The following is a 25,528-nucleotide window of genomic DNA, read 5'->3' on the forward strand; positions in this document are numbered from 1 at the left end:
ATTTTGTGATTTAAATGCATTTAAAATGTACAATTTACCCATGTTATGTGCTTTTGATTTTAAAGCAAAACTGCAACACTAATTTGTTTTTTCTGTGACATTTAGCAAAGAAATATTATTTCTGTCTGACGTAGAAGACAAGATGTCCAGAGTGGAGGCATAAGTAAGTAAGGAAAGTAAGTGTAAAAGATGACGTGAAAGGGGAAGTACATTGAAACACTTTCTTTCACCTTCTTGATATTTTTGAAAATGAATGAAAAAGATCCCCAATCTTTCACCATATGATCACTTTCCTCTGAGAGTCCCATTCACATAACTGACAGCTGGAGTTGAGGGAAATGATCAAAGCTGAGGGCAGCCAGGACGACTCTGATTATATCTGCCGGATTTAGAAAGTGCCTACTCCATTAGGTTCCCATTTTTCCACAGAGTAAATGCCACTGGATGTTTTCCAGGCCGCAGCGTCATTAAATGAATCTAAATGAGGCTGAAGGGTTAGCATTGTAACAGAGGGCGTTGGGCCTTTATTGTTCGCAGTAAATTATTGATACTCTGTCTGGTTAATCAACGACATTAACGACCCCACCGATCAGAGATAAAAGGTTCTCGGGTTTCAGCTGTGGAACCGGAGGGAACTCGGTGATAGGCAGTGCATGTGACATTTTTCCATTAGGACCAACATGGTGATATGTGTAACTTAAAACAAACCAAGGCAGGATTATGTGTCGCGATGGACCACTGATGAGAAATTAATTTATTTTACAATCACTTTGAGACTATCCTTCAAGATGTATAATTGTCATTCTTTAATTCAAGTGTAATTCAATAAAAAAAAAAAAAAATAGATAGTTCATAATGCCCGAAGTTCTTTCAGGTGAAGGGTACAATCTTAAAACTGATATTTCAAACACACAAAACACATTTATCCATTAAAAAATACACAGCAATTAAAAGGCAAGTGAAAGTGGTGCAAAGAGCTCACGAGCAAATAAATGCAATAAGCCAACAATGAGTAATATTTGCTGCTATCCATATATATATATATATCTTGAGTCACACGACTGTAGCTTCTGCTAAACAAATAATGAATTAATAATACCTAGGTATCAGCATCATAAAATGGTGTGCTTGTATCATTGGGGTGGACACACACACACACACACACCTAATTAGGGATTCAATTCAAAACAACCTCCTATAACTACAAGCCTCACATCACAGCATCGTCATGTGGACTGAAAGTGGCCACGATACAGATGGGATGGACATTCTTTTTACCGATCGGACATTCCCTAAAAAAAAAAAAAAAAAAAAAAAAAAAGGCAGATCACAACACTCACAAATTCAAAAGCACTCGCTATTAAGTTATTGACAGCTGGTACACATACCTCAAGTACTTTTTACACAGTGAAAGCTCATTCACCTCTGATATACTGCAACATTTACATTGCAACCAAGCACACTGCAAAAAGCATATACAAGCATACAACATTTGAACACTTTCACATTTCAGTTTTTTGTTTTCAAATGAACAACTCAGGTGATACGCATATCTTACAATTCCACAAGTCTTTTTGTCATGGCAGATATGTTTATTCCTGCTGCGTGACTGTTTCCAGGTTGAGACTCATTAGTTCTGAGGATTACCTCAGAGTGTGGTATGCATTTCAAAATGGTATGGGAAGTATGCATGCAGGTGTGGCGAAGTAAACTCTTTTAAAGAATGTTTCACACTTCAAAAAAGCAAAAGTAGCGTTTGAGGGGGGGGGGGGGGGGGGGGGGGGTAACAGTGTGTATGTATAGCTGTTCAAATGTTCACATTCATTTCTATTTAAATAACATTTTTAAATAGTTCCTAAAATCCTAATCCTAACTAATTGTGCGTTTTGTTTTCCACCCACTCTACAGTGCTTCACATGAAATTGGGACGGCGTATGGGAGACGAAATGAGTCGAAGAAATTTACAGTCTATTGACTTTCTTTGTTTTTTAAACTTTTTTTCGTGTAGATACATTATTAGGCATTAAGTTAGCGCAGGACTCTTTTTAAACCTTCTGTGATTGCTCATTGAAAGAGAACCTGAGAAGATGAGGAGGTAGATTAGCATAGTTGCAGTGAGGTCCCATGAGTACAATACAGTTGGTCATTCTCTGTGCAAACAGGGAGGAGACGCAACATTTATGTGGTACGAGAACGGCGTGCGAAGCTGGGCAATGCATTTTTGTGAATTGCTGTTCTACTACTTTGATGCCAGTGACTTCATATTCTTCTCAGCTAGTGGTCATCCTGGTATTCAGTCAGGGTCAGAGTACAAACAGAGTGACGTGGTGTGAGATGATCAGCTGCTCTGCTCCTCCTTCATGCCGCATGCTTTCTTGAGGTCCTTAGGGTGTTCAAAGGCGGCCTGGGCGAACTGACCAAACAAGCGCTCCATGTAACTCTCGCCACGGGGAAACAAACCCTGCAGGAAGGCGATGTGTCCACCGTGAGCCGTCAGCAGCAGGGCGACATTAGGCAGGCTCTGGATTGTGGTCAACGGGAAGGCTGTGCGAGCAGGAAATACAAATTAAAAAAACATTTAGTGCGTTAGACATGCTAAAACACTTTTGATTTTCTATTGATAACTAATATGGGAGATAACTTCATAAGCCATTTTTGTCTTCTAACCTCTCTTGCAAAATGTTCACACTTGTGCAAATGAATAAACATATTTTTACACATCTATACCGGCTCCCAACGGCTTGTTTCACTCGAGCAAATTCAATATTTTATCAATATTTTAAGTTCCTAGGCCACTTAGTCTGCAAGGTATTTTAGTTTTGACTCGTGTTCCATAAAAATTACAAACCTTTTGTGAAGATTCAATAGTATATGCTATAACACTGTGTTAAATAACTAGAACACGCTTGTCATAAATAACTAAACAAAAACGGTGGTATTCATTTAAATAATATTTAACACCCATGTCATATGTCATGCCAGCATAAACATTTTTCTCAAATATAAACGTGTGCTTAAGAGGCTCTTACACAAAGCCACAGTTGCATCCACTCACACCTGGCTCATCACAACAAGTTGCATCAAAAACTGTAAGACTAACAAAGTATCCATCTTCTCCTGTTGTCTACTCACCGCTTTGGGGAGAGAAGGGGTCATCAGCAGCGTTGAGACACAAGATGGGCACTGCCGTATTGGGGAGTTTGGAGTCTGGGCTGGCATCGTGGTAATAGTCCGTGCAAGATTTATAACCAAACAGCAAAGAGGTGAAGCGTTCGTCAAACTCGCGGATAGTCTTCGCCTAGAAGAGGGGGATGAAAACATATAAGAATGAAAGGAAAGGCCGTAAATGAGAGACGAGAAACTGACCGATGTTAAGAACGGGCCGTACCTTCAAGACGTGGTCAATGTCCACCACTTTCTCCAGAACCTTCCTGTGCCTGTGAGAAACAGATGGTTTCTTTTGTTTTCACTAACCCCGAATTGTTCAACTAAACTCTAGAAATGTATGAAACGTCAACATGTCTTACTTGGTGACAGCACGACACAGGCCGCTGGTGAGATATTTATTGAAGAGCAGCCAGTTGAGTGGTTCTTCCATTGAGGCGGCGGACTTCAGTGCATTCCAGGGGGCGGAGATGGTGAAACCCGCCACCATCCCCGACTCTGTACGCTTACGGGCCAGGTAGTTTAATAATAACATGCTGTGCAGGAGAAGACAACAGCAATTTGAAGGGGGGGGGGGGGGAAAGGGGTAGTCACTTAAGGGAAGAAGAAAGGAATTAAAAGATATAAGAAGTTGGAAACCATTACACCGTGCACCAACTCACCCGCCCAAAGACACACCAGCACCAAGCACAGGCGCATGTGGGTAAAGTTCTTTGACATGGCGCACCACACGCTCAAGATCTGAGGTATTGGCTGCACAGTAGGTGACAGGCGTCTGATGTGAGCAATAGGAGCAGAGGGACAGAGGAGGAGCGTCACGTGCTGTGTTCAAATGCCAGATTGTGTGTTTGAACTGCTACAACAGCTGGCGTTATTCTATCCAGTGAAAAGACCAAAAGCAACATTACCTGAGTCTCTCAATACTTTCCAACTACCCTGACTGTCTGTAGTATTTGAAAGTTTCATTTCTTCCCACTGGAGATGTAAATCTTTAAAAATGGGACACAAATATATAACATATCGAACAGCTGGGCATTGTAGTTTTTTTAAGAGAGAGTAAAAGAGTCAATTCTGCCTTTTTAGGGGACTATTTTCAGCTGTGGATTAATACACATTTAAGGCTCTAGTGAGTATTTACAGCAGCAGAACGGTGCATGTTTGACAAAAAATAAAACCGTAGTGCCCATGTTCATCCTTATGAAGAAACATGTCAACCAGTACACGAGAGAGGTTCATTGTTCATAGTTTCTGGACAACAATGGAGATCTATGGCACAGGCGTACAGTACAGTATACTTGACAATACTTGTTCAATTTAGTGTTGACAATTTATTTTGGTCTTTTAATGGGATTTGTTGACAATAAAATAAACTTGTTTTGAAGTAGCAGCAGTATTACATGTGGCCTGATGATAGTTCATTAGGTAATCCTTGTACTTACCAACAACTCTTCCCCTCCGAGCCCTCTGTTGTTGAAGACCACAACTCTAGGAAAGGAAAATGTCTTTAGGGTGTTTACATTTCACTTCTGATTTTGGCACACGGATAAATAACTTCTATTATATATTTAGGACAGGATGTGGGTGAGGAGCACAGCTGACCTGTAGCCGCGGCGGGTGGCTTGGCTAATAGCATGGAGCACATAGTGCTGCTTGCTGTTGCCCGTCAGGCCTGGGAGGATCAGTACTGTGGGGCGGATGGAGGATTCTGGGTATGTCGCACTATCCCGATTGTCCACCCAGTCCAGAGAGATCTGACCACCATCAACTGTACGGATCAGCTCACTGAGGGATGAAGGGAGGGTTACTAGACATAGAAATACTGTATATAGATATTGTAGAAATATGACCGTGTCAGTCGGGTGAAATGAATAGCACAGCACAAAAGGGAAGTCGTGCAGTAGGTTCAATCCTACTTGCGATAAGTGACGGGCAGTTTGGACTTAAGGACGGCACAGACCAGGGTTTGAATGCGGCCTCCCCAGCACCATGGAGTGGGATTGAAGGGCTCGGTCACAACAGGACAGTACTTGTGGAGGAAAGCACTGAAAGCCTTGCTAGAAATCAAGGCTGGTGTCTGAGAGGAAAAAAGACAAAATGAAGGGGTGAAACAATGGAGTCCTCAAATGTTTGACTTGTGATAGACAAGAATTCATGCAATACAAGAATGTGTGTGTGTGTGTGTGTGTGTGTGTGTGTGTTTTTTTTGGAGGTGTGTAGTTCTACAGAACCTAAAAAAAACACAACACAAAATGTGTTTTGTCATGGCTAATTAGTCCATTACATAGGGACTATAACATATACAAAACATACCACATGAGTATTATCAATCTTATAATCCTAGATTGACATTTAGATAAATGTTTTAGTCATTTATCGAGTTACAATGCAAAACATTTGCAGGTTCCAGTTTCTCAGATGTAAAGATTTGGTGTTTTTCTCAGTTTTATATCATTGTAAATTGAATATATATATATAATATATTATATATATATATATATATATATATATATATAATATATTATATAATATATTATATATATATATATATATATATATATATATATATATATATATATATATATTATATTTAGTGGCAGCTGTTATATGAAGGCATCACTTTGGGCTTAAAGAAATTGCAATGGGTATTTTTCAATTTCTTTTCATATTTTGTAGATTAACCAAAAAAAAAAAAATCGATGAATTGAAAAGGTAATCATCAGATTAAACAATAATAGGGAAATAATTCTGACTTTATTTCAACCTCACTTTAACATGTTTAAGTTTTTATTAATGTAGTTATCAACATTCTAACTGCTCCTATGAGGAGATCCGTATAATAAAGTTGAACAAATGGTTTTAAAAGGTTAAAAGATGAGTTCAATGCTGATAAAGATATATTTTATGTTAAAACTATGTTAAATGATGTTATCAAGCATTCATTACCGCTTTATACGCCAGTATATATATATATATATATATATATATATATGTACAGTATTCTAATGTATTCTTTATATTGTGTATTGTATTCTACAGCTGTACATCTCTCTCATCGGGTGTTGACATATTTACTGTGAATTTCTTACTCCTGTGTAAGCCTGTCAGTCTGTTCATTAGACCAGATTGCTGAAAGAGCCGCTCAGAATAACACCACTATCTTATAATCCTTACGTGGGGCTCAGATATGTGTGTGTTTACTGTGGCGCTGGGGGATTACATTACATGTAACAAATGGTTACATTTTAAAAGATTCTATGTTGGCTTGCGAACGGTGAGGACGAGGCAAAGGTGAAAGAGAGTCTTTTTCTCGTGTCTGCCACTTTGGATTAAACCAGCACAAACTATTAAAATGTACAAGGATCATGGCTTTAATAGTCCTCAGTCTGCCTTAGTCAGGCAGCTCTACTTCTTCTCCGTCTATACTGAGGGCAGACTGGCACTACAGTGACTCACTATCGCCTATAGGAGGATCAAGTGGTATTACAAGACTGGACGGAGCGGAGCTAGTCAGTTAACATGCTAATTTCAGTAGATATCTCTGAAACACAATTCATAGACGTCTTTGACATAATGTCAACACCGGTACCTCTTCATATTCTGTTGATAATGTTAGTTCATTGTTTTAATGTGTCAAGTTTAAATTCTGGCTTACATATTGAACCTTTAACGACAACTGCAATATACATAAATGTAATTAAATCGTCTTATGACTACTTTATAGTGTGTTATAAACCATATATGAGTTTTTTATATGCTGGTTATAAATGCCAAATAGAGGTTATAATAAAGTGTTAGTTAAATAATCCTTTGTTGCATGAATAAAAACGAATTGCAAAGTGCCTTCAATTATGTAGAACAAAGTAAGCCAACATTTAATATAAACCATACAAACTATACAACATTATTATTTTCTCAAAGTAGGATTTTGTTGGTGTGTAAAATAAAAAGGTAGTTTGTGCAAAATGATGTCACCTTAAAGACGCTCAGTTTTGAGCTGCCTGATCATCAACAACTTTTAAAAAGAGAAGGAAATAATAGGAATATTGAGAAAATAGAAAGAGTGTAAATAGATCAAATACAAATAACATTTATTATGTAATGTTCAAATAATAGAACATTAATAAAATAAATAGAAATGTAATAAGATCAAAAACTAGAGAAAAGAAAATAGAGTATAATAAGAAATACATGAATAAATACAAACAATACAAGAAAACAAGAAAAATATTTTTTTTAAATACAAAAGAAAATGTGGATATAGTGCAGTCAATACCGCTAACCTTTACCCCAGTGACTGACCTGACTCGTGCGGCCCCACATATAGCATAGTGCGGCCGTGAAGGAACAGATGAGCACCGTGTAAGGTCTGGAAACATACTCCCAATATGTTCTCCATAGCTCCGAATGTGATAAAAACATGGCTATTGTCTACCTAGTTAGCTGCAGAAGAGAGCTAAGCTGCTAGCTGACGGTAAGTAACGGTAAATGGCTCCTTAACCGATACAACGGGACATACAACTGACAGAAAGACGCGTAACGTTAGTTACAGTAATGCCCGACAACATGCCTTCATCACCACCAGCTAACGGTAAAGATGCTTTACAGCCGCTCCGTTAGTCCGAGACATCCCATCACCTCTGACGCTAATGGTTGGGAAATAGCCGGTATCCACCTGCAGGCTTTTATTCAGCGGTGTTTTCTCCAGGAGCTGACGCTTCCTGGTTCTCAGACCATAACAGGAGATCGTATGTTTAAAGTGACACCTCCAATGTTAAAGTCCGCCTCATGCTAAAGTCCGCCTTCACGAGACGAAAGCGATGTGGTTCTTCTTTTGGTTATTATTGGCTGTTGGTAACCAACGGTTTTGTGAATTACTGCCACCTACTGGACTGGAGTGTGGAGCAGTATATTGGCAGGGGAAATAAATAAAAATATGACCATCAAATTAAAAAAGATGAATTAATAAATAAAAAAATACCACTAAATGTTCTCTAACGATGAAGTTAACTAACATGCTTCTTCTTCTTCTTCTTTTTCTTCTTCTTCTTCTTCTTCTTCTTCTTCTTCTTCTTCTTCTTCTTCTTCTTCTTCTTCTTCTTCTTCTCCTCCTTAGCTTTGCATGTCGTCTCCTTTCTCTCGCCCTTTCCTGTCTATCTTTGGCTGTACAATGTATTAAAATAAAGAAAATTAATTTTGAAGATTGAAGGTTGTGTGGAACATTTGTTTGGTTCTATATGTTTTGCAATATTCATAAGTGAAACATTATTTTAAAATAATATGGCAAATGCCCTGATGTGGCTCTTGCACCTATTTTCGAAGCCCTGTCTTGTAGGGACCCTGTTTCAAAATCTAGTCTAGTGCAAACTAGCTTTTCAGTTCATAAATTTCATAAATAAATAAATTTATCTTGCAGGTGTTTGAGAGAAAAAATCAGAAGCTGGTAAACCAAGTATTAGTAATGGGTGCTTGTGTTGCATGAAGCAAGAAAAAACGGATTGTGCCTTAACAATTAAATTTGCAACAGACTTTGAATATTGAATAATAAAAAAAATAACCAGTGTGTTTCCTATAAATGCTGTAAAACATTTTTTTTTTTTACTGTAGCACTTTGAGTCTTGTTTTTTCAAATGAAAAGTGCGCTTATAAATACAATTTATTATTATTATTATTATTATTATTATTATTATTATTATTATTATTATTATTAACTATTGTATAGTTAATTGGGGGAAAAACCTGGAGCTAAACATAATGATTTAATCAGAGCAACAACAAAGCAAGCACAAAAGTTTGTCGCGTTGATTTATTCCGTGTTGATTCCATGAAATCTCTCAATATTTGCATTTAAATGCAACACATCGGTCTCATACAAAATAAAGTCTTTATTTTAATCCTTCTTGATTGACTTGGATTTGACGAATCTTTGCAGCCAGGACTCATTTAATCTAGTTAAAGTGGGATTCCTGCGACCACCTCCGACTCAATACCACACTCATTATTTCCACGCTTGATCTTAAAGAAACCTGAAATGAGAAGACATAAAAACATGATTAACACTTCTTTACCATATCACTCCCCACATTGCCAGATTATGTAACACTGAAAGAATATGTGACCAAAAAAGCATGATGTCCCAAACCCTGGTTCTGTCGTACCTTTATCTCCCCAGTCACTGTTCCAGGAGTTTGCAGCGAGCCAGTAGGGCGTCCCATTCTCCTCTCCCCAGCCGAGGATCTTGATGGCATGACCGCCGACCATCTGTCCTGTCACATGCTGGTACACACCTACAGTACAGTAACAGTGAGTGCAATAACACAGGGCTTAAAAGGACAGCAGTGGTGGTTTTCCTCATTTTGATACATGTATACATATAATACAGATTTTATGAATAAACTATGCTTTTGTGTTCAAGTAACTATATTTACCTTTTTCTTTCTTGTGAAATAAATTATGTTATCTCACCAGACATGTGCAAATCCTCATGTCTCATGTCCACACTGAGGGTTAATATGTGATGTTCACATTTCTGCACAATACTACCACTTTAAAACTGCACAGCTCTTCCACTTTTAATTCAGATATACTGTACATTCTTTTTTACAGTAATTTGTCATGTTCTTATTGTATATATTTTTTTTTTCAATATTTGTTCTTATTTTTCCATTTTAATTTCTCTTACTGTGTTCATATATACACTATTATACACCAAAGTAAATTCCTTGTATGTGAAAACCTACAAATTCTGATTCTGATGAGGTATACAGTTTAAGAGTTGTAGCTAATGTGGCTACAAAGTCAAAGTAGCCTCACCGGTCTTGTACAGCATAAAGTCTGCGTATGCAGAGAAAGCTGCCTCCACAGGCCCGTTCTTGTACAGCTCTATCATGATCTGCTCCTGTTGGGACGGGACGCTGTATATGCGTTTACCTGAAGAGGGAAACACAGGAAACAAGACGATGTATGACAGAGAAGCTACTGTAGGGGGAGGAAATAGATCATTTGGGGGTCCGTACCGAAGTGTTTGTCCTTCTGATAGGATGGTGAGTATCCATCAATGCACATCTCCACACACTTCGGGGTCTCCCGTTTACCCTTACACGGAGGACGAGTCCCATTCACGTGATGCTTACAGGCAGCGATGCTGTAGGGTCGGCAGCCTGTCAAGCACACCGCCAATTTAAGTTCAGACCTTAAATATTTTTTCTTTTAACCCTTTTGTTAACGCAAATTAAAGTTGTTTTTTATGTATTATATTTATTCTTTCGGCACATGATTATATTCATTATATTTTAGGAAAAACAGTTGTCCCATGTGCCCAAAAGACTACATATAGTATGATAAGAAAATGGCTGTATCTCTGTATATATAAGTATTTGGTATCTGTGAGCTGAAGTGGAATTTTCTTATTTTGCACACATATGCAGTGTTGAAAATATATTTAATTTGTAAAAAAATCCCTCATTTTTCAAAAATCCTGAATTTGCTTATTGTTAAAAGTGTGATTTTTCATGTGATCTAAAAAATGTCAAAGTTGTACTGTTAGATACCTGCCCAAGGCATGTCGATAACCGATTTCAAGACTTTTAGACCAATCAGAACAAATGTTGTGGCATTTTCCTTATCATACTAAATACAGTCTTTGAGTACAGTAGGGTGCTTCTATAAACTCATTTAAGTTCACACTTAGGATCAGCTTACCAACTTTGGAGTCATACAGGCCTCCTGTCACAAGCCCTTTCTTCACCCAGAACTCCCAAGCAGTCGATGGGTAACCACCAAAACAGCTGCATCCACAGGAAAAATAAAAACACCACACGCAGTGTTGTTCAATGACCTCTAAAAAGACCTGGAATGCACTCATTTTATACACAAACACTCACCCCATGCCACATTCATCACAGCAGGACAGCAGATCTTCGGCAGAGATCTCCAAAGAGATCTGACCATTGCTGTGGATACATAACCTGTCGGATATCGCCTCAGCTGCCCCAAAGGCCTGTGGGAAATTAAAAAAAATAGGGAATACTGGTTTGAGAATATGCTAGCTTGCTCTAAAATGCACTTATCTTTTGGTTTCCCTTAAAGGAGAAGCTGATCAACCACTGTTGTGTCCTTTTGTTAGCCTGTCTTACCCAGCAGGACCCGCATGGTCCCTGGTCTCTGATCTGTTGGATTGTGGGACATTTGGGCCACTGCTGGCGTGCGTCAAAGCTGTCCGGAAGCTTTATGCCTTCAGTACTGTGAATCCTGAACAAGAACGGAGGGTACGGAACACTGCAGATAAGATGAACCTGTTGACTGTCACCTGTTTGTGCATGTGAGTGCACACACACACACACACACACACACACACACACACACATAAATCCATATAAATCCATATAAATCCATATATATCCATGCCCACACACCCTCATTAAACTTACACCTCTAGCAGCTTGGGTCCATTCAGAATAGTCCTACACAGTCTCTTCAGATGTCTGGTATCATTGTTATGGAAGTTATGCCCGGCCTGGAGACAAAAGTAGTGAAGTTAAAATGAGAGATTACAGGATTCACAGCATCCATGACCTCGATGTGGGACAGCAGAAATGCAGGAAAGACCCTGAGTTTACTCACCGTCCAGTTGGTGTTGGCTTTGTTAATAAGGTCCACCATCTCTGAGGAGGCATGGGGGAGTTGAGGCTGAGCACAGGTGACGGAGACCGTCACAAGTACACAAAGGAGAGCGAGTGGATGCATCCTGCAAAACAGAGGACTGTCAACATACATAATTACCTCGACTCCAATGCGTGACGACAACTCAGAAGGAAGAGGTTGCTGTTTTATGAGACTTTACAGCATGAACATCACAAGGCAGTGACGGTATAATTTAGGTCAGGATTTTCTGGAGCATCTTGTCGTTTCTTCTCAAACTATGGAACTTATTTGACATTCGGGAGTAGAAGAATTTGAAGTTGGACAAAGCTGCACCTACACAAGTACAAAGCAACTGGAGAATGCAAGGTAGTTGCAGGTAATGCATTTTTTTTCCAACGTTGGCTTTTGAAATTATATTGTTATTTGTGACTAGTTAAAACCAATTAAAAAGGATGTAAATGGAGTATTATTCAAGCCATATTTCCCCAGGCAGTAAGTGATCACTAGTGGTAAACCGTGTTGTGATCGAGTGACTACTATCAGCTGATTTTGAAGTATATTTGTTGGTATAATAACCTGCATAAAGACAGGCATACATAACATTAGCCTCATTTCTTATTAACAATCAATTCAATTATCATTAAAAATAGATAAAATAACACAGAGAAAGAAGAAAGACAATCTCCTAAATGTAAATCTTAACTTTTACCTGCAGTTGTTTCGATCGACGTTCTTCTGCTATTCCTTTCTCTCTCTGAACACAACTCCAGTCCTCTCACTTCTTATTGTCCCTTTTTATAAGCAGCAAGTTATGGAATCACATGTCTGTGTAATAAATGTATGATTCAAAATCTCATGGGACTAATGTCTTTCCAAAGGTTGACAGGTGATCTTAAGATTATTGACCAATCAACGATAAAGAGAACATGTCCAATTTCGCCTCATGTATTCACATATAGCCGCAGAAATATAACTAACACAAGCAAAGCACAGCAGCAAATAATATGAACCTTGTAACGGTGCTGTGAAATATAATTGTACAGTCTATAATCAACAGATTCTTATGTTGTATGTACAATTACCAGTCAGGCCGTTTAGATTCTTTCAACTCTTTATTTGTTCAAATATGTACAAATAACAATGTCATATTTCATAGCAGTGTTTGGAACTCTCCTTTGGATCTGTACAAGGTTGCTCTGTGCGAGCCTTTCTACTCCCCAAAGCTGCGCTAAGAACACTTTAGCTAGCAGGTCTTTATATGCATTTTTCTTTCAGGTATTAAATTAATCAAAAATTACATTTGCTCTCCCTCATTCATTCAAACAGTTCATGTAAAAAGTACCTTGAAAAAGCGTTGTTTCTTTTTCCATTTCAAGAGACAGAGTTGAAACAGAAAGAACAGACAGTGTGTTGAAATAAAGCTTTACTGTGAGCTGATGCAGCACATTTACTGTTAAGTGCACAGTTGCGATATTTAATTTGAATGTTTGTCCAGTAGAAACATAAGTGAGAAAGAACCAACTCCCTCACTAATAACCTTCTTAGTCTTTTTGTTAAGAAAGTTTTTCAGTTTTCTTCATGGTTCTAATATACATTAACCAAGGCAAAGAAGCATACTTTCCATTAGAATAGAGTTTATTTCTTAAAAATATATTATACAGACATGCTGTCATGAAAGCCATAACCTGAGTTTGAGTGTTTTGTGGTAGTTATCGTGTAAATATGCTTAAAGAGAAAGATCTCAACAGTCATATGTGGTGTATGAGTGCTTTTCAGATGTGAGTGGTTAAATGATGTGTGATGTAATGGCAGCTAAGTAATGCAAATACAGAATGATGTACTAATAATGTGTTTATTTTGAAGCTACTGTATTTATGTTAACATGTTGAAGAATGAATTGAGGCCTTGTTGGTATAAATTAAGTTAAGAAAAGCAATGCATATTTGTTTCAACCTTGTCAACTCTCTATTCTAGAGTACTGACCTGATTGGCCAGTTTGAACTGGGAAGGCGGGCTCTATTGCTATGTGACTGGAATGAGGGGAGATTTGTTGAAAGAGCAGCACCAGTTCTGTTGGGAGCCGACTGAAGAACGTTTTGTTTCTTTGTTTCTTTTCTTTTTTATGAAGGCTGAAAAATAAAACTCTTCCTATTTTTCAAGCAAACCTCACGTTTGACCATGTTACCCTGCACCTCACCTTATGACAACATAACAAGTGGAATATTAAACTACATTTCATTGGACATGAAACATTTTTTAAAACTAAGAGTTGACACAAAAAGACTTAATGGAGTTTGGTGACGGTTCCCTCGAATCCTAAAGAGTCAAGTAATGGCATATCACCACTTAATGGGGAAAATGAAACTACTGTTTTCTGTCTGTTCAAATATGCTGAATAATTTCACTTAATTCAAAAAAGGGTCAAAATGTTACAAATTAAACAAAAATAACACACTTAACATAATCATCAAACAACAAAACGCTTGAATTGTTTCAATGTGCCATTTATGCTGGTGAATATAACTACACAACGTGTGTAAATAATTAGTTCAGATGCAGGATGGACTACTAGAAACACCATCAACCAGCCTAAAGAGACCACCCTCCGACCAGAACCCCTCCTTAGTCTAAATATGTCCATGTTTTCTGTAAAAAGCTGCAATGAGGGCAAAGTAGGAAAGATTCCTCACAGGAGAACCGGACCGCCAGAGTGGGCAAAAGGGGCTTTCTGAGTCTCTGGACCCCGGGTAAGGTGAGGATAAATGGGGTTCACTATCCCTGCATGTCGCCGGTGACCTGTTTCTGTGCTTCAGTGGTGCTGAGGTACTGCCAGCTGAGAGCGGCGAGCAGCATGGCAGCCGACAGGTACATGGGCGACAGGTGGGGGGTCCTGGTGGGGAGGTTGCTCTGGGACAGGGCGGACTTCTCTCGGATTAGGGCCAGTATGCACAGGGTCTTGTCCCTAGACGGGTCCGTGTGGGAGACCTTCTGTAAAATCTGCAAAGAGGAAGAACAAGGTGTTTATTGTCACTGAATTGAAAAATTATTTTAAAAAGGCGAAGAATATTGCACATATTGCAGAGGGGTTGGATTGCAATTTGTGTGCGTGCAGAGCTGGGTCTTCTTGGTGATAAAACACTTTTACCACAGGGTGACACCAAAGCACCGTTTGCATTAATATTGACAGGTTTTATTATTTTAGCAAGACTTGTTTTTTACAAAACTGGAAGAACACAAAAACATAAGAACTCAAATAATGACTGAAACTGCTTCCTTTGAATACCAAATAGCGAGAATGAACAATACAAAAGGGAAATTGAATCAAGGATAATGTCTTCCTGTACATTAAGGGCTCGCTGCATTAAAAAGGTTGTGAGAAAAATCAAAAGGCTAGATATTATCATGGCTGGAACTGTATGATGTATTAATATGGTTGCATTTGTAAAATGTTTTAGGTCCTTCTGTTTTTTGTGTGTTGTTTTTGTTTTCACTCATTTTGGGTGTGCATGTCTGGACATTTATGAGTCATATAAATGTAGAATGCCTGTTTGAAAAGGAAAAGAATAAAGACTTAAATGAAAAAAATGGTGGAAGTAAGAGAGCAAACACAAAAACACACCCACCTCCTGGCTGTACTGGGCGATGATGGTCTGCACGGCTCTCATGCTGGTGGCTTCCATCATGAGCGTGACCGCCTGTCCCTTTCTGATCTTCACCACTCCCTGGAACACCATGGGGTTGTTGTAGCATGCCAACAGTGTAGCTATTGCCATCACCTGGTCAGAAGAGGGTTAACACATAGTCAAAAGGAAGAACTGAAAGAAATGAATGCAATTAAATGAACATTTAACTGACGAGGTTTCAAAAAAACAGGACTATAGGAAAATAAAAAAGCAAACCGCACGCAAATGTGCAAATAAAATGAAATCACAATTGTCAGCTATTTTTTTTTAATGTATAATATTTAGTTTCCTCTTTATTGACCATGAAAATAAATAGAGATTTTTATCTTTTAAACTAGATTTTAGCCTCGTCTTTTTTCCACAACAATATTGCATGCTGGCACAGTTAGTTAGTGTTTGATGAAGTCGGTGCCGTCTCTTAGTTTGATTTGGTCATTTTTATCCGGTGATTTTATCAAATACTGCACCTTACCTAATCTTGTTGAATATTGCACCTTACCCCATCTTATTCTTAATTGTTTCTATACATTTTTGCACTATTTGTACGTGTCCTACTGTGTGTTGCAACTGTTGCACAACAATTTCCCTCAGGATAAATAAAGTTCTATATATCTAGTCATTGAAAAAAAATGAACCCTGGAAGGCACTAAGTCATGAATCAGTGTGTACCTGTGGAATGGCACAGAAGTTGAAGACGGTCTGGTTGCGCAGGCGGGACAGGTAGGCGATAACATCCGGGACGTGTCGCAGAGCATCAGTGACCAGTAGGTTGAGGCAGGAGAGAGCCGACTCCAGCTTCTCGGGCTGGGCCAAGTCCTCCAGACGACCTGCAAACTGACTCCAAGCCTGCACGGGGACACACAATATTAACACATCACATATATATATATATATATATATATATATTTTTTTTTTTTAAATCAGTACTCAAGCTGATCTCTAAGTAACATGAGTGATACACATCGAAAGAAGTCATGTTTGTTTTTATTTGACCTTCCCTCTGCTTCATCAATCGACTGTAAGACTGACACATCTCTCCATGGAGATACTTTAAAATGGTTTGTAAAATTTATATTTAATATTTAATGTTTGAGTGGGTTCACTTTCCAATGCACCCCTGCTGCTACTGTAGCAGCAGGGGTGCATTGGAAAGAGAAAGTACATACACATATGTTTCTCTACAAAATAGAGTGGTGGGCCAGCAGAGAAGGCCTTGCTGGCCCTGACGGCCCACCACTGCTGCTACAACACGCACATAACGAACAAAACGCTGCACCAGAGGTTATATAAACATACATTTCACAATGGAAATTAAATAAAACTATTCTGAAGCTCAAACCAGGACAAAACAACACATGCTCACCTCTTGTGGCCAGAAGACCCGTGCCTCGTGCATGTCCTCTAGATAGTCTCGGATGATGTTAGTCTTCTGGAGGAACAGGCCCATGGAGTTCGCCAGCTCGGTGTCGCTCCCCACCTCCGGGTCTTCCAGCAGGGACGCAGAGAACAGCTGAGAGAGACCGATACCGACCAGCCCCGCCACGTAATGGCAATACTGCACAGCGGATTAAAAAAACCCAACATGGAATCAGATTTCATTGTGTGACTAAATGCATCAGAAACAGAGGTTTTATAGGAAGTTTTATGTAGTGTGGTGAGACATGACAACATCAAAATTAAGTAACCAGTATAACTGAAAATACATTATTAAGACAGAATGAAGCTTCAGAGATACACATCAATACTAACATATTTTCCTCCAAACCAAAGACAAAACAATAGTATCTCTGCTCTAATCTGCCAGTTTGCTCATCTCTGATGTTTGTGTCGTTAAATCATGTATTATTGTATTTTAAAAACATGTTCCTCTTATACTCCTGTAATATGTCTAACATTTCTGCTGCTATCTTAACATAAAGTTGACATTTACCAGGTCCCACTCCTTCATTGTTCCCACTTTCTTTTCCAGGAATTCAGCCATTCCTACTCCCATACGGTGGCAGATATCTGAGATGACGTCTCTGTATTCCTTAGCGAGGTTTCTGAATTCCAAAGATATCTGGATTGCAAGCACACATTAAGTTTATAGTTACTCATTTATAACAGAGATTTCACTTTTTTTTAATCACATACCATCATAGATATTAAACATACAACCAACAAAGTAAACTGTAATTAACATTGTATTTTACTGTGTATGGTATTGTGTAAGAACTAGTAAATTAAGCCCAGTTATGTACCTGCCTACTGCCCTTCTATGTAAAACCATGCAGTGCTACTGACCGTGGGGAAATCCGCCAGAACCTGTCGGTCCTTCTCATGGCTCTCGGTGAAGCACCAATCATCCTGGTACAGGTAGGTGTGGAAATCATTCAGCATGGGAACCTTCTTGTCCAGAGGGATCGTCATGTCGTCCTCCACCGTGTCAAGCGCTCGCAGCACCAGGTAGAATATACAAACTGCATGTCTGGATCAGAAAGACAGCAGACGGCTTTAACACACAACTGGGAAGTCTTTGATTTCAGTGCGTTTTCACACACGCTGACTGAAGAGACGCCTAGTCATTGATTCAAAAGACAACAAAAATAGCAGGCTGTCAAACAGGTGGTCACAGATCACTCCACAGGTCATAAGTGGGCTGCTATAATAAGACACATGCACCAAAGAACATAATCGATCCAATCCCAGTGAGCCTGTGTCTAAACTGCTGATAGTAGTTTCAATGCTGTAAATATTTTTCAATGCGTATTTTGCACATTATGCACATGTTTTATACAGAGAAGTACTGAAATGCAGAAAAAGGAAGCACTCCAGCCAACGCCCCTTGTTCAAAACTTAAGCAAATAAAACATTCCCGCAGACACACCTCCCCACATGGAACCAACCTTTACTCACCTCAACTCTCCGTCCAGCGCTTGAATCACGGCTGCAAAACTCCGGCTGGTTTGGTTCAGATACAGATAGCAGGTCCGCAGACTGTCACTCATGGACTCCTGGTAGGAGAGACACAAGGAGGCCGTGTGTCGGTAAAAGCATGCGGGTCTGAGTGCACTGGAAGGTCGGGCGGCCTCCTGCAGGGCCCGCTCCCCTACCCTCCAGCACGGTAGGAGGGACCGAGGAGCGGACCCGCAGCCCCGCGGCGCCACCGACAGAGAGCGCTTGAACACGGACAGAGAGACTGGATACTTGCAGCAAGCTCCGGCCATACGAATGACCTGACAGTACGAGCGACCCTGCAGCTATTAAACGACTCTGTCCATGTCGACGCCACAGCTGGTCGGGAAATGTAGCTTAGAGGACAAGCGAGCTGAGGGTCAAGTGAGGCCAGAAACGCTCTGGAGGACGTCTGGGAGAGCTAAAAACAAGCGCTCCACTGATCTCAAAACAGTCTACCCTCACTATGTGGGCGAGCAGGGTCCGTGCACAGCGTTTGTAGATCTACTGTTATGATCACACGGCTCCGCCCACTTCTAGCCAGAACAACACCAGCTGTACGGCTCAGTGTGCTGCAGCTTTGAGCAAGGAAGTGTGGCTGCTAAACACTAGATACAATACTATATCAGAGCAGAAAGTTACTTTAGACAATATGGTCTTTTGAATGGAAAACACATAAGCTTACAATAGTATAGAGCCTACTTCAGTTGTATCTGCGTATGCAATGAGCTAATGTTGCCTCTTTTTTTTTTTTTTTTACTTTAACTTTATTTATATCACATAGAAAATAGGTACAGTTCCCGTTCAAAATAAAATCACATCTCTTAGGAAACATTTTGACACCTTCTCAATAATGCACAATTAGACATCAATTACTTATTTGAATAGAAATAAATCTAGTTATTGTGAAACATAGAGGAAAAAAAGACAACCAAATAAAGCAAACAGGATTTAAATATTGAAATAAATACAAAATAAGGAATATAGAAGCACATAAAATAAAAAATAAGAAAAAAGGAGCTGATCAAGGGGTTAGAGTAAATTATATTAAGATATACAGAATTTACTGGCGTTTGATCTTTTTTATACATTTGATTAAAAGATATAATTAATTATTTTATTCCATGGGGGGTTCTCTGTCACTTGCTATTGTGTGCAATATGAAATCATTTTTATTTTATTTTATTAATATAGATCAACAAATCATATCACCACTGTTAAACGACAGTGTTTGGTGCTTCAACGCTGGTTTTAAATCCATCTGGGACCTTTGTCATAGTAACAAGTCAATAATATGAATCTTATTTTGCCTTTATTTCATCATTTGGGAATTGTTCCTGATGCAAGGGTCAAAGGACAGAGGGTGTGTTTTCTGCAAAATATATACTGTGCATGGATAGCAGTGGATTGTGTTGACACCTGGTGGGAGACATTTGGAAGTACAGTAGGATGTATGTGTAGACACGGGTGTTACAGTCAAATATGTGACCTGTCTGTGTCAGAGGGTTAACGGTGGTAATAAATATATATATATTGATGCTTTGGCCTAAAATTAACTGCAACAATCTAAATAGTATGGGGTCACACCTTTTAGCCTCAGAGACTCAAACTGAATTCAGAGGTTTGGTACTTTTGCGTGACAATTTTTGCCCATATTTCTTATCGCGTCACAAAATCTGGCAGGTCACAGAAAAATGTGCAACACCGGTTAAATAGCTGGAAACAATACATCTATGGATAGTTACTAAATGCACCTCTGCATAGCTGCCTGGTTTGGCTTTGGCACTGTGTTAGTAACACATTTAGTCAGTCTGTCATAATCTGAACAAAGAAATAAAATGCATTTTAGGAAAGCATGAGCCTCTTTTGCTACTTTCAAAGAAAAATGTGGTCTGTCCTGAGAAACTAGTATTGTAATAATATGATCAGATTCACTTCACAATGTATGGATATTCTTGAGTTTACCTTTTTGTCTGGGCCATTTAATAATGCTGCCAACCAAAATAAACTCACTGGTGAAACCATGGTGCAGTCTCTACAGGCTCTCTCCCTCTCCGGGTCACATTGATGTTAAAACATTGGGATTATCCCTCAAACACGCGCACATCATCTCTCCCTGCAGTTGACCCTCCAAACTCATTATGTAACGTAAATCCCAAGTCAACGGTCATATCGGCCTGTGCACACTCGAGCCAACACAGGAGTTAGAGATCTCATTAGTGCAACTAGCTGACTCTGTTTCTATAGACTCATGATACATAGGGCTCTTTGGGTTTCCGTGTTGCTACAGAAAACCTGTTTGTGCTGATGCTTTTAAAATGGGGACACTATGTGCTACATGATCCGAGCGAAAAATCTGTAAATGAAACTATGTATCAAACCATGCATACAGTCTTCTTATAACAAGTTTATTCTCAGTATCTAATGTTAAGAAAAACAGAGTTTACTCACATAATCCAATTTTGGCATGACGGTGCTGCATCCCCCCATTTTAAACTTAAACAGGTTGAATATTTCTTCCGGGTGGCCTAGTGACTTCAGGATATCCATGTTGCTTCAGGTGTTCAGCTGCTACTCTGACAAACTGATGTGTTGTCCTGCAGAGATGTTCCCCATCAAAGCGAAGCGTCCCTAAAATGCAGCAGCAGCAGCACCATGGAGAGAATGCGGCTCTCAGGAACAAAGTCGTCAGATCAATCGACGCCTCTGATTGGCTGGCGAGTCATGGGCATAGCGCTCAGTGTCCAATGAGCGACCAAAGTGCCTGGTGTGATGCCCCGCCTCGGCAGATTTTCAGTGGCGCACGGCATCTGATTGGTCCGTTATTCTTCCGAAAAGGACCAATACTTCCATATACACTCATTTTAATTATATAATCCTGGGACTTTTACCTGTTGGTTGTGATGACACTGTCTGACACAGTGCGTGTTATCCATAATGTCAAGAAGAAAGGACCATCTTTCTAAGCTTTATCTGTTTTTAAATAATTTGGTTCATTATTATGAATAGAAAAAAACGTTTCTTTGTATATGTTGTTTGTGATCTGGTACGCTATGTGTTTTGCCTTTTATGTCCTTTTGTCCGACTGTGACTCAATGTGTACTTTTGTTTTTAAAACATCTGTACAAATAAAGGTTATTATTATTATTTATCCAATCCTTCATATGGTTAGCACTGGCTGGTAAGATCATTTTTTGTCAAAAGTGTCACAGCAGCAGAAGTAGGATACAAGAACATATGCATCATATGGATAAGTAACTTAAATTGATTATATATAGTATGATCATCTACATTACACAAATAAATTCTAAAAACTATAAAAAAGTACTTTATACTTTGACAAAAAATGCAAATAATCTTTAAGATACTATAGTCACAAACAAAAAAGTGAAGAGACTAGGAAGTTGTAATTTAAAAAAAAGTTAAAATGAGGCCTTAGGCGTATTTTCTCATAGACAAAGCCTGCTGAGTTGCCTCATTGTCAAGTAGCTCATCAACAAGTCCTTAGAGGACATCCAAGATCCACAATCCAAGCATAGAAAACATACCAACACCTAACATCTCTTACTCTCTTGCAGTTTCAAACTGTTATAAACACATGTGCAGACTATATCTATAAAACACTTTCAAGTACAAGTATATGTACATAGAGACATGTGGAATTGTGCAATAATGCAGCTCGTAGCAATTGGTGCAAACAGACACCCACATAAGAAGAGTGGTACAGTGTATATTAAACCATTGAAAAGAAAATGAAACTTACTGCTAAGAAACAAATTGCTGAAATTGTACACACAGCTGTTCTAGATACCCAAAGGCTGCATGACCTAAAAGCACAGATATCCAGACATCCAGATCTTGTCTAACGTGTTACTCTGCATGACGCGGTTTGTCGCAACAGTCTCTTGATTTGCCCTTACACACCTTGTTTTAAAGCAACACTGTCTATACACGTTTACCTCCGTCACCTGGCAACATTTCTCTTTGCTGTGTTGTTTCTGAAAAATGATGTTAAGGAATGATTGTGATAAAGAGCCAAAGGCGTCAGACCTCCACATCTTGTTGTTTTGATGAGCTCAAAATATGTATTGATTCATCACCAGATGTCCTTTTGTTTCACTGCCATAACTTTTGCTGTGTGCCTTTTAGTTTTTTATCCCACTCCAGTTTGATTATTGCACTCATACTTGAGACTCATACGAAGAGACCGCTGTTGGGATAATAAACAAAACCTATTTTAAACACAAAGTGTTTTTATCAAATTGATAACATATTTTCCTTAATTAATGAACACACTAATGAATACATATGTTACAAAAAAAGTGTTATAAAATGGTGTATGAACAATTCTCTTTCAGTGTCGGCTTTGACATAATATTCACACACACACACACACACACTGCCTTTTGGGATCATTGACTGACTTTTTCAACCATGACAATGACGGACTAATTGTGAAATGAGGTTTACCTTAAGGGTACACAATTCTAAACTGCAGCCTAGTATGTGTAACCCTTTGCAGCTTCCATGAATTACATATAACCATAAAATGAAGCAGAAATAAAGTACTTTGTCATTTGTCTTCTACTCTGATCTATTTTGAGAGGGCCAAACTAACAACAACAACAACACAATTATCTTCTTTGATCTATCTCCTCTGCAAACGTCTGTGAACTTGCCAAACTGGAAGAAAAAAAAAGGGAGTTGAGTTGATCAATGTGCTGAGGATGCCATGAGACCGTTGATGACGCATAGCTTGTTGCTGAAAGAGGCAATGCATAGATCGACAGTCAGCAAGGGTCACATGTGGCCAAGAGGAGGAGCTCTGAAACTCACAAGCTCTCAACCAGTTGTATGAGAAAACATGTTGGGAGTGAAACTGTTCAGGTGTCACTTTGTTTTTTCAGATCACTTTATGATTGACCCTACAACTGAGAAAAAAGAGAGACACATTTTAGCTGAATGATTCCTGAACCACGAAGATGGAACTTCCCGTGTGAGTAAAATCAGTTCTTACTTCCACAAAAATCTATGACCTGAAAGAGAGGTGACGGGACGTTTCCTTGCCTCTTGATAGCGTCTGACTTTTCTTTGACATTTGACTTTGCTGAAAAAGCTAAAACATTGCAAAGGCTCTTGAATTAATTTATTCTTTTAGCAAAAGCATTAACTAATGTTGTCCACAGATGTCCCACCGTGCCAAACACTATTTGGTTAATTTTTAACAGGACACTGTGCATTCACTGTTCTCTGATTCGACATGATGATCAGCCTGTTTTTTATTAAGGTTGAGCCATAAACGACCTCTCTTCAATGGATATGGAGCCTCCGCCATACAAAAAGAAATGTTGGGCCAGTCTGAAAACTATGCTGGAGAGGTATGAGACTGACAGAGGTACTTACAGTATGTAGATACAGTTCATGTGGAACGGGAAACTATTGTCTGAAGCAATGTGTTGTCATTGTATGACATGTATCATTATGAAGTGTCATTTGTTTTGTGATTTATGACTTGTTAAGCAACAATAAGCTCTCTTGATATGGCAGGTTTTGAGAAAGACATGACGGGCTGGGTGACAAAAAAAACATTGCTGTCACAAGCCTGAGCTATGGTAGCCTATAAGTGATTAAAACAAATATAAAACGCCCAAGGCAACGACTCGCGGGAGAAAACGCGCGGGCCACACTAACACTAAACTTTGATGTCAAGTAGGGGGCCACAAAATATCGTCCAGCGGGCCGCAATTGGCCCGCGGGCCGCGAGTCTGAGACCCCTGCCCTAGGGGGACGCTGTGAGAGCAAACCAGCTCAACCTGTTCTACAGCCAGGAGCTGCCCACCCAGCACCTCCCTGCTCTCACCTACCCTAACACAGCCACCCAGGCTGCCTCTAGGGACTATGCGACCCCCCTCCCCCCACCATAACCAAAGATCAGGTGAGCAGAGAGCTGAAGAGACCCAGTAAAGCGGCTGGCCCGGATGGAGTGTGTCCAAGGATGCTAAAGGCCTGTTCTGCTGAACTCGGGGAGCCCCTTCAGTGTATGTTCAACCTGAGCCAGCGGCTGGGGAGGGTCCCGGTGCTCTGGAAGACTTCATGTCTCATCCCTGTCCCCAAAAAGAAACCCCCTAGGGAGCCAGATGACTTCCGGCCGGTTGCACTGACATCACATATGATGAAGACCATGGAGCGGCTGTTGCTCCATCACCTCAGACCCCAGGTCCGCCATGCACAAGATCCTCTGCAGTTTGCATACCAGACGAAGGTGGGCGTGGATGACTTCCATCCTCTATCTGTTACACAGGGCTTACTCTCATCTGGACAAGGGGAGTGGCGCAGTGAGAATGATGTTCTTTGATGTCTTCAGCGCCTTTAACACCATCCAGCCCCTACTCCTGAGAGATAAGCTAACAGAGATGAGGGTGGACTCACATCTGGTGAGATGGATCACGGACTACCTCACAGAGAGACCACAGTACGTCAGGCTGAAAGGCTGCACGTCCGACACTGTGGTCAGCAGCACTGGAGCGCCACAGTGGACGGTACTCTCCCCTGTCTTGTTCACCATCTACACCTCTGACTTCCAACACAACTCTGAGCTCTGCGACATGCAGAAATACTCAGATGACACTGTGATCGTCGGCTGTGTCAGGAATGGAGGAACAGGAGCCTGGTGGAGGACTTTGTGAGGTGGTCCAAGTCAAACTATCTGCAGCTGAACACCTCCAAGACCAAGGAGATGGTGATGGACTTCCGAAGGATCAGGCCACACCTGCAACCTGTGTCCATCGAGGGGTTCGACGTGGAGGTGGTCAGGACCTATAAATATCTGGAGCTGCAGCTGGACGACACGCTGGACTGGACGGCAAACATGGACACTCTTTACAAGAAAGGGCAGAGTCGTCTGTAGTTCCTGAGAAGGCTGGGGTCCTTCAACATCTGCAAAAAACTACTGTTGATGTTCTACCAGTCTGTGGTGGCCAGCGCTCTCTACTATGCTGTGGTGTGTTGGGGAGGAAGCAGCAAAAGAGAGATGCTAGGGCGGCTGGACAGACTGGTGAGGAGGGCTGGCTCTGTAGTGGGCACAGAGCTGGACTCCCTGGTGACAG

At 39.9% G+C, this 25,528-nt stretch overlaps 3 protein-coding genes across 5 annotated transcripts; all 3 read right to left on the reverse strand.

The window, feature by feature from the left end:
* Nucleotides 1–514: 514 nt before the first annotated feature.
* LOC115003812 (phospholipase ABHD3-like) lies at nt 515–7,990 on the reverse strand. 2 transcript variants are annotated; one of them, XM_029425740.1, is made up of 9 exons: nt 7,465–7,990; nt 5,079–5,239; nt 4,765–4,947; nt 4,605–4,650; nt 3,828–3,940; nt 3,528–3,701; nt 3,389–3,437; nt 3,133–3,298; nt 515–2,544 (listed from the first exon to the last, which is right to left on the reverse strand). In XM_029425740.1, exons 1-9 carry the CDS (start codon nt 7,582–7,584, stop codon nt 2,339–2,341), a joined length of 1,218 nt encoding a protein of 405 aa, XP_029281600.1. In that variant the 5' UTR covers nt 7,585–7,990; the 3' UTR covers nt 515–2,338. The 2 variants fall into 2 exon arrangements, with proteins under 2 accessions (XP_029281600.1, XP_029281601.1); XM_029425741.1 differs by having other exon boundaries at nt 7,733–7,988.
* Nucleotides 7,991–9,090: 1,100 nt separating this feature from the next.
* On the reverse strand, nt 9,091–11,907 carry ctsbb (cathepsin Bb). The gene is made up of 9 exons (XM_029425362.1): nt 11,785–11,907; nt 11,592–11,677; nt 11,298–11,412; nt 11,046–11,161; nt 10,864–10,949; nt 10,179–10,322; nt 9,976–10,092; nt 9,321–9,449; nt 9,091–9,188 (listed from the first exon to the last, which is right to left on the reverse strand). The coding sequence occupies exons 1-9, from the start codon at nt 11,905–11,907 to the stop codon at nt 9,115–9,117; spliced, it is 990 nt and encodes a 329-aa protein (XP_029281222.1). The 3' UTR covers nt 9,091–9,114.
* Nucleotides 11,908–13,643: 1,736 nt separating this feature from the next.
* On the reverse strand, nt 13,644–21,063 carry fdft1 (farnesyl-diphosphate farnesyltransferase 1). Of its 2 annotated transcripts, XM_029425683.1 has the most exons (8): nt 20,874–21,063; nt 18,384–18,481; nt 17,772–17,955; nt 17,419–17,547; nt 16,852–17,043; nt 16,158–16,334; nt 15,429–15,581; nt 13,644–14,802 (listed from the first exon to the last, which is right to left on the reverse strand). In XM_029425683.1, exons 1-8 carry the CDS (start codon nt 20,970–20,972, stop codon nt 14,578–14,580), a joined length of 1,257 nt encoding a protein of 418 aa, XP_029281543.1. In that variant the 5' UTR covers nt 20,973–21,063; the 3' UTR covers nt 13,644–14,577. The 2 variants fall into 2 exon arrangements, with proteins under 2 accessions (XP_029281543.1, XP_029281542.1); XM_029425682.1 differs by lacking the exon at nt 20,874–21,063 and having other exon boundaries at nt 18,384–18,694.
* Nucleotides 21,064–25,528: the final 4,465 nt, after the last annotated feature.

Source organism: Cottoperca gobio, chromosome 24, assembly GCF_900634415.1.
Source record: "Cottoperca gobio chromosome 24, fCotGob3.1, whole genome shotgun sequence".
Lineage (NCBI taxonomy): Eukaryota > Metazoa > Chordata > Actinopteri > Perciformes > Bovichtidae > Cottoperca > Cottoperca gobio.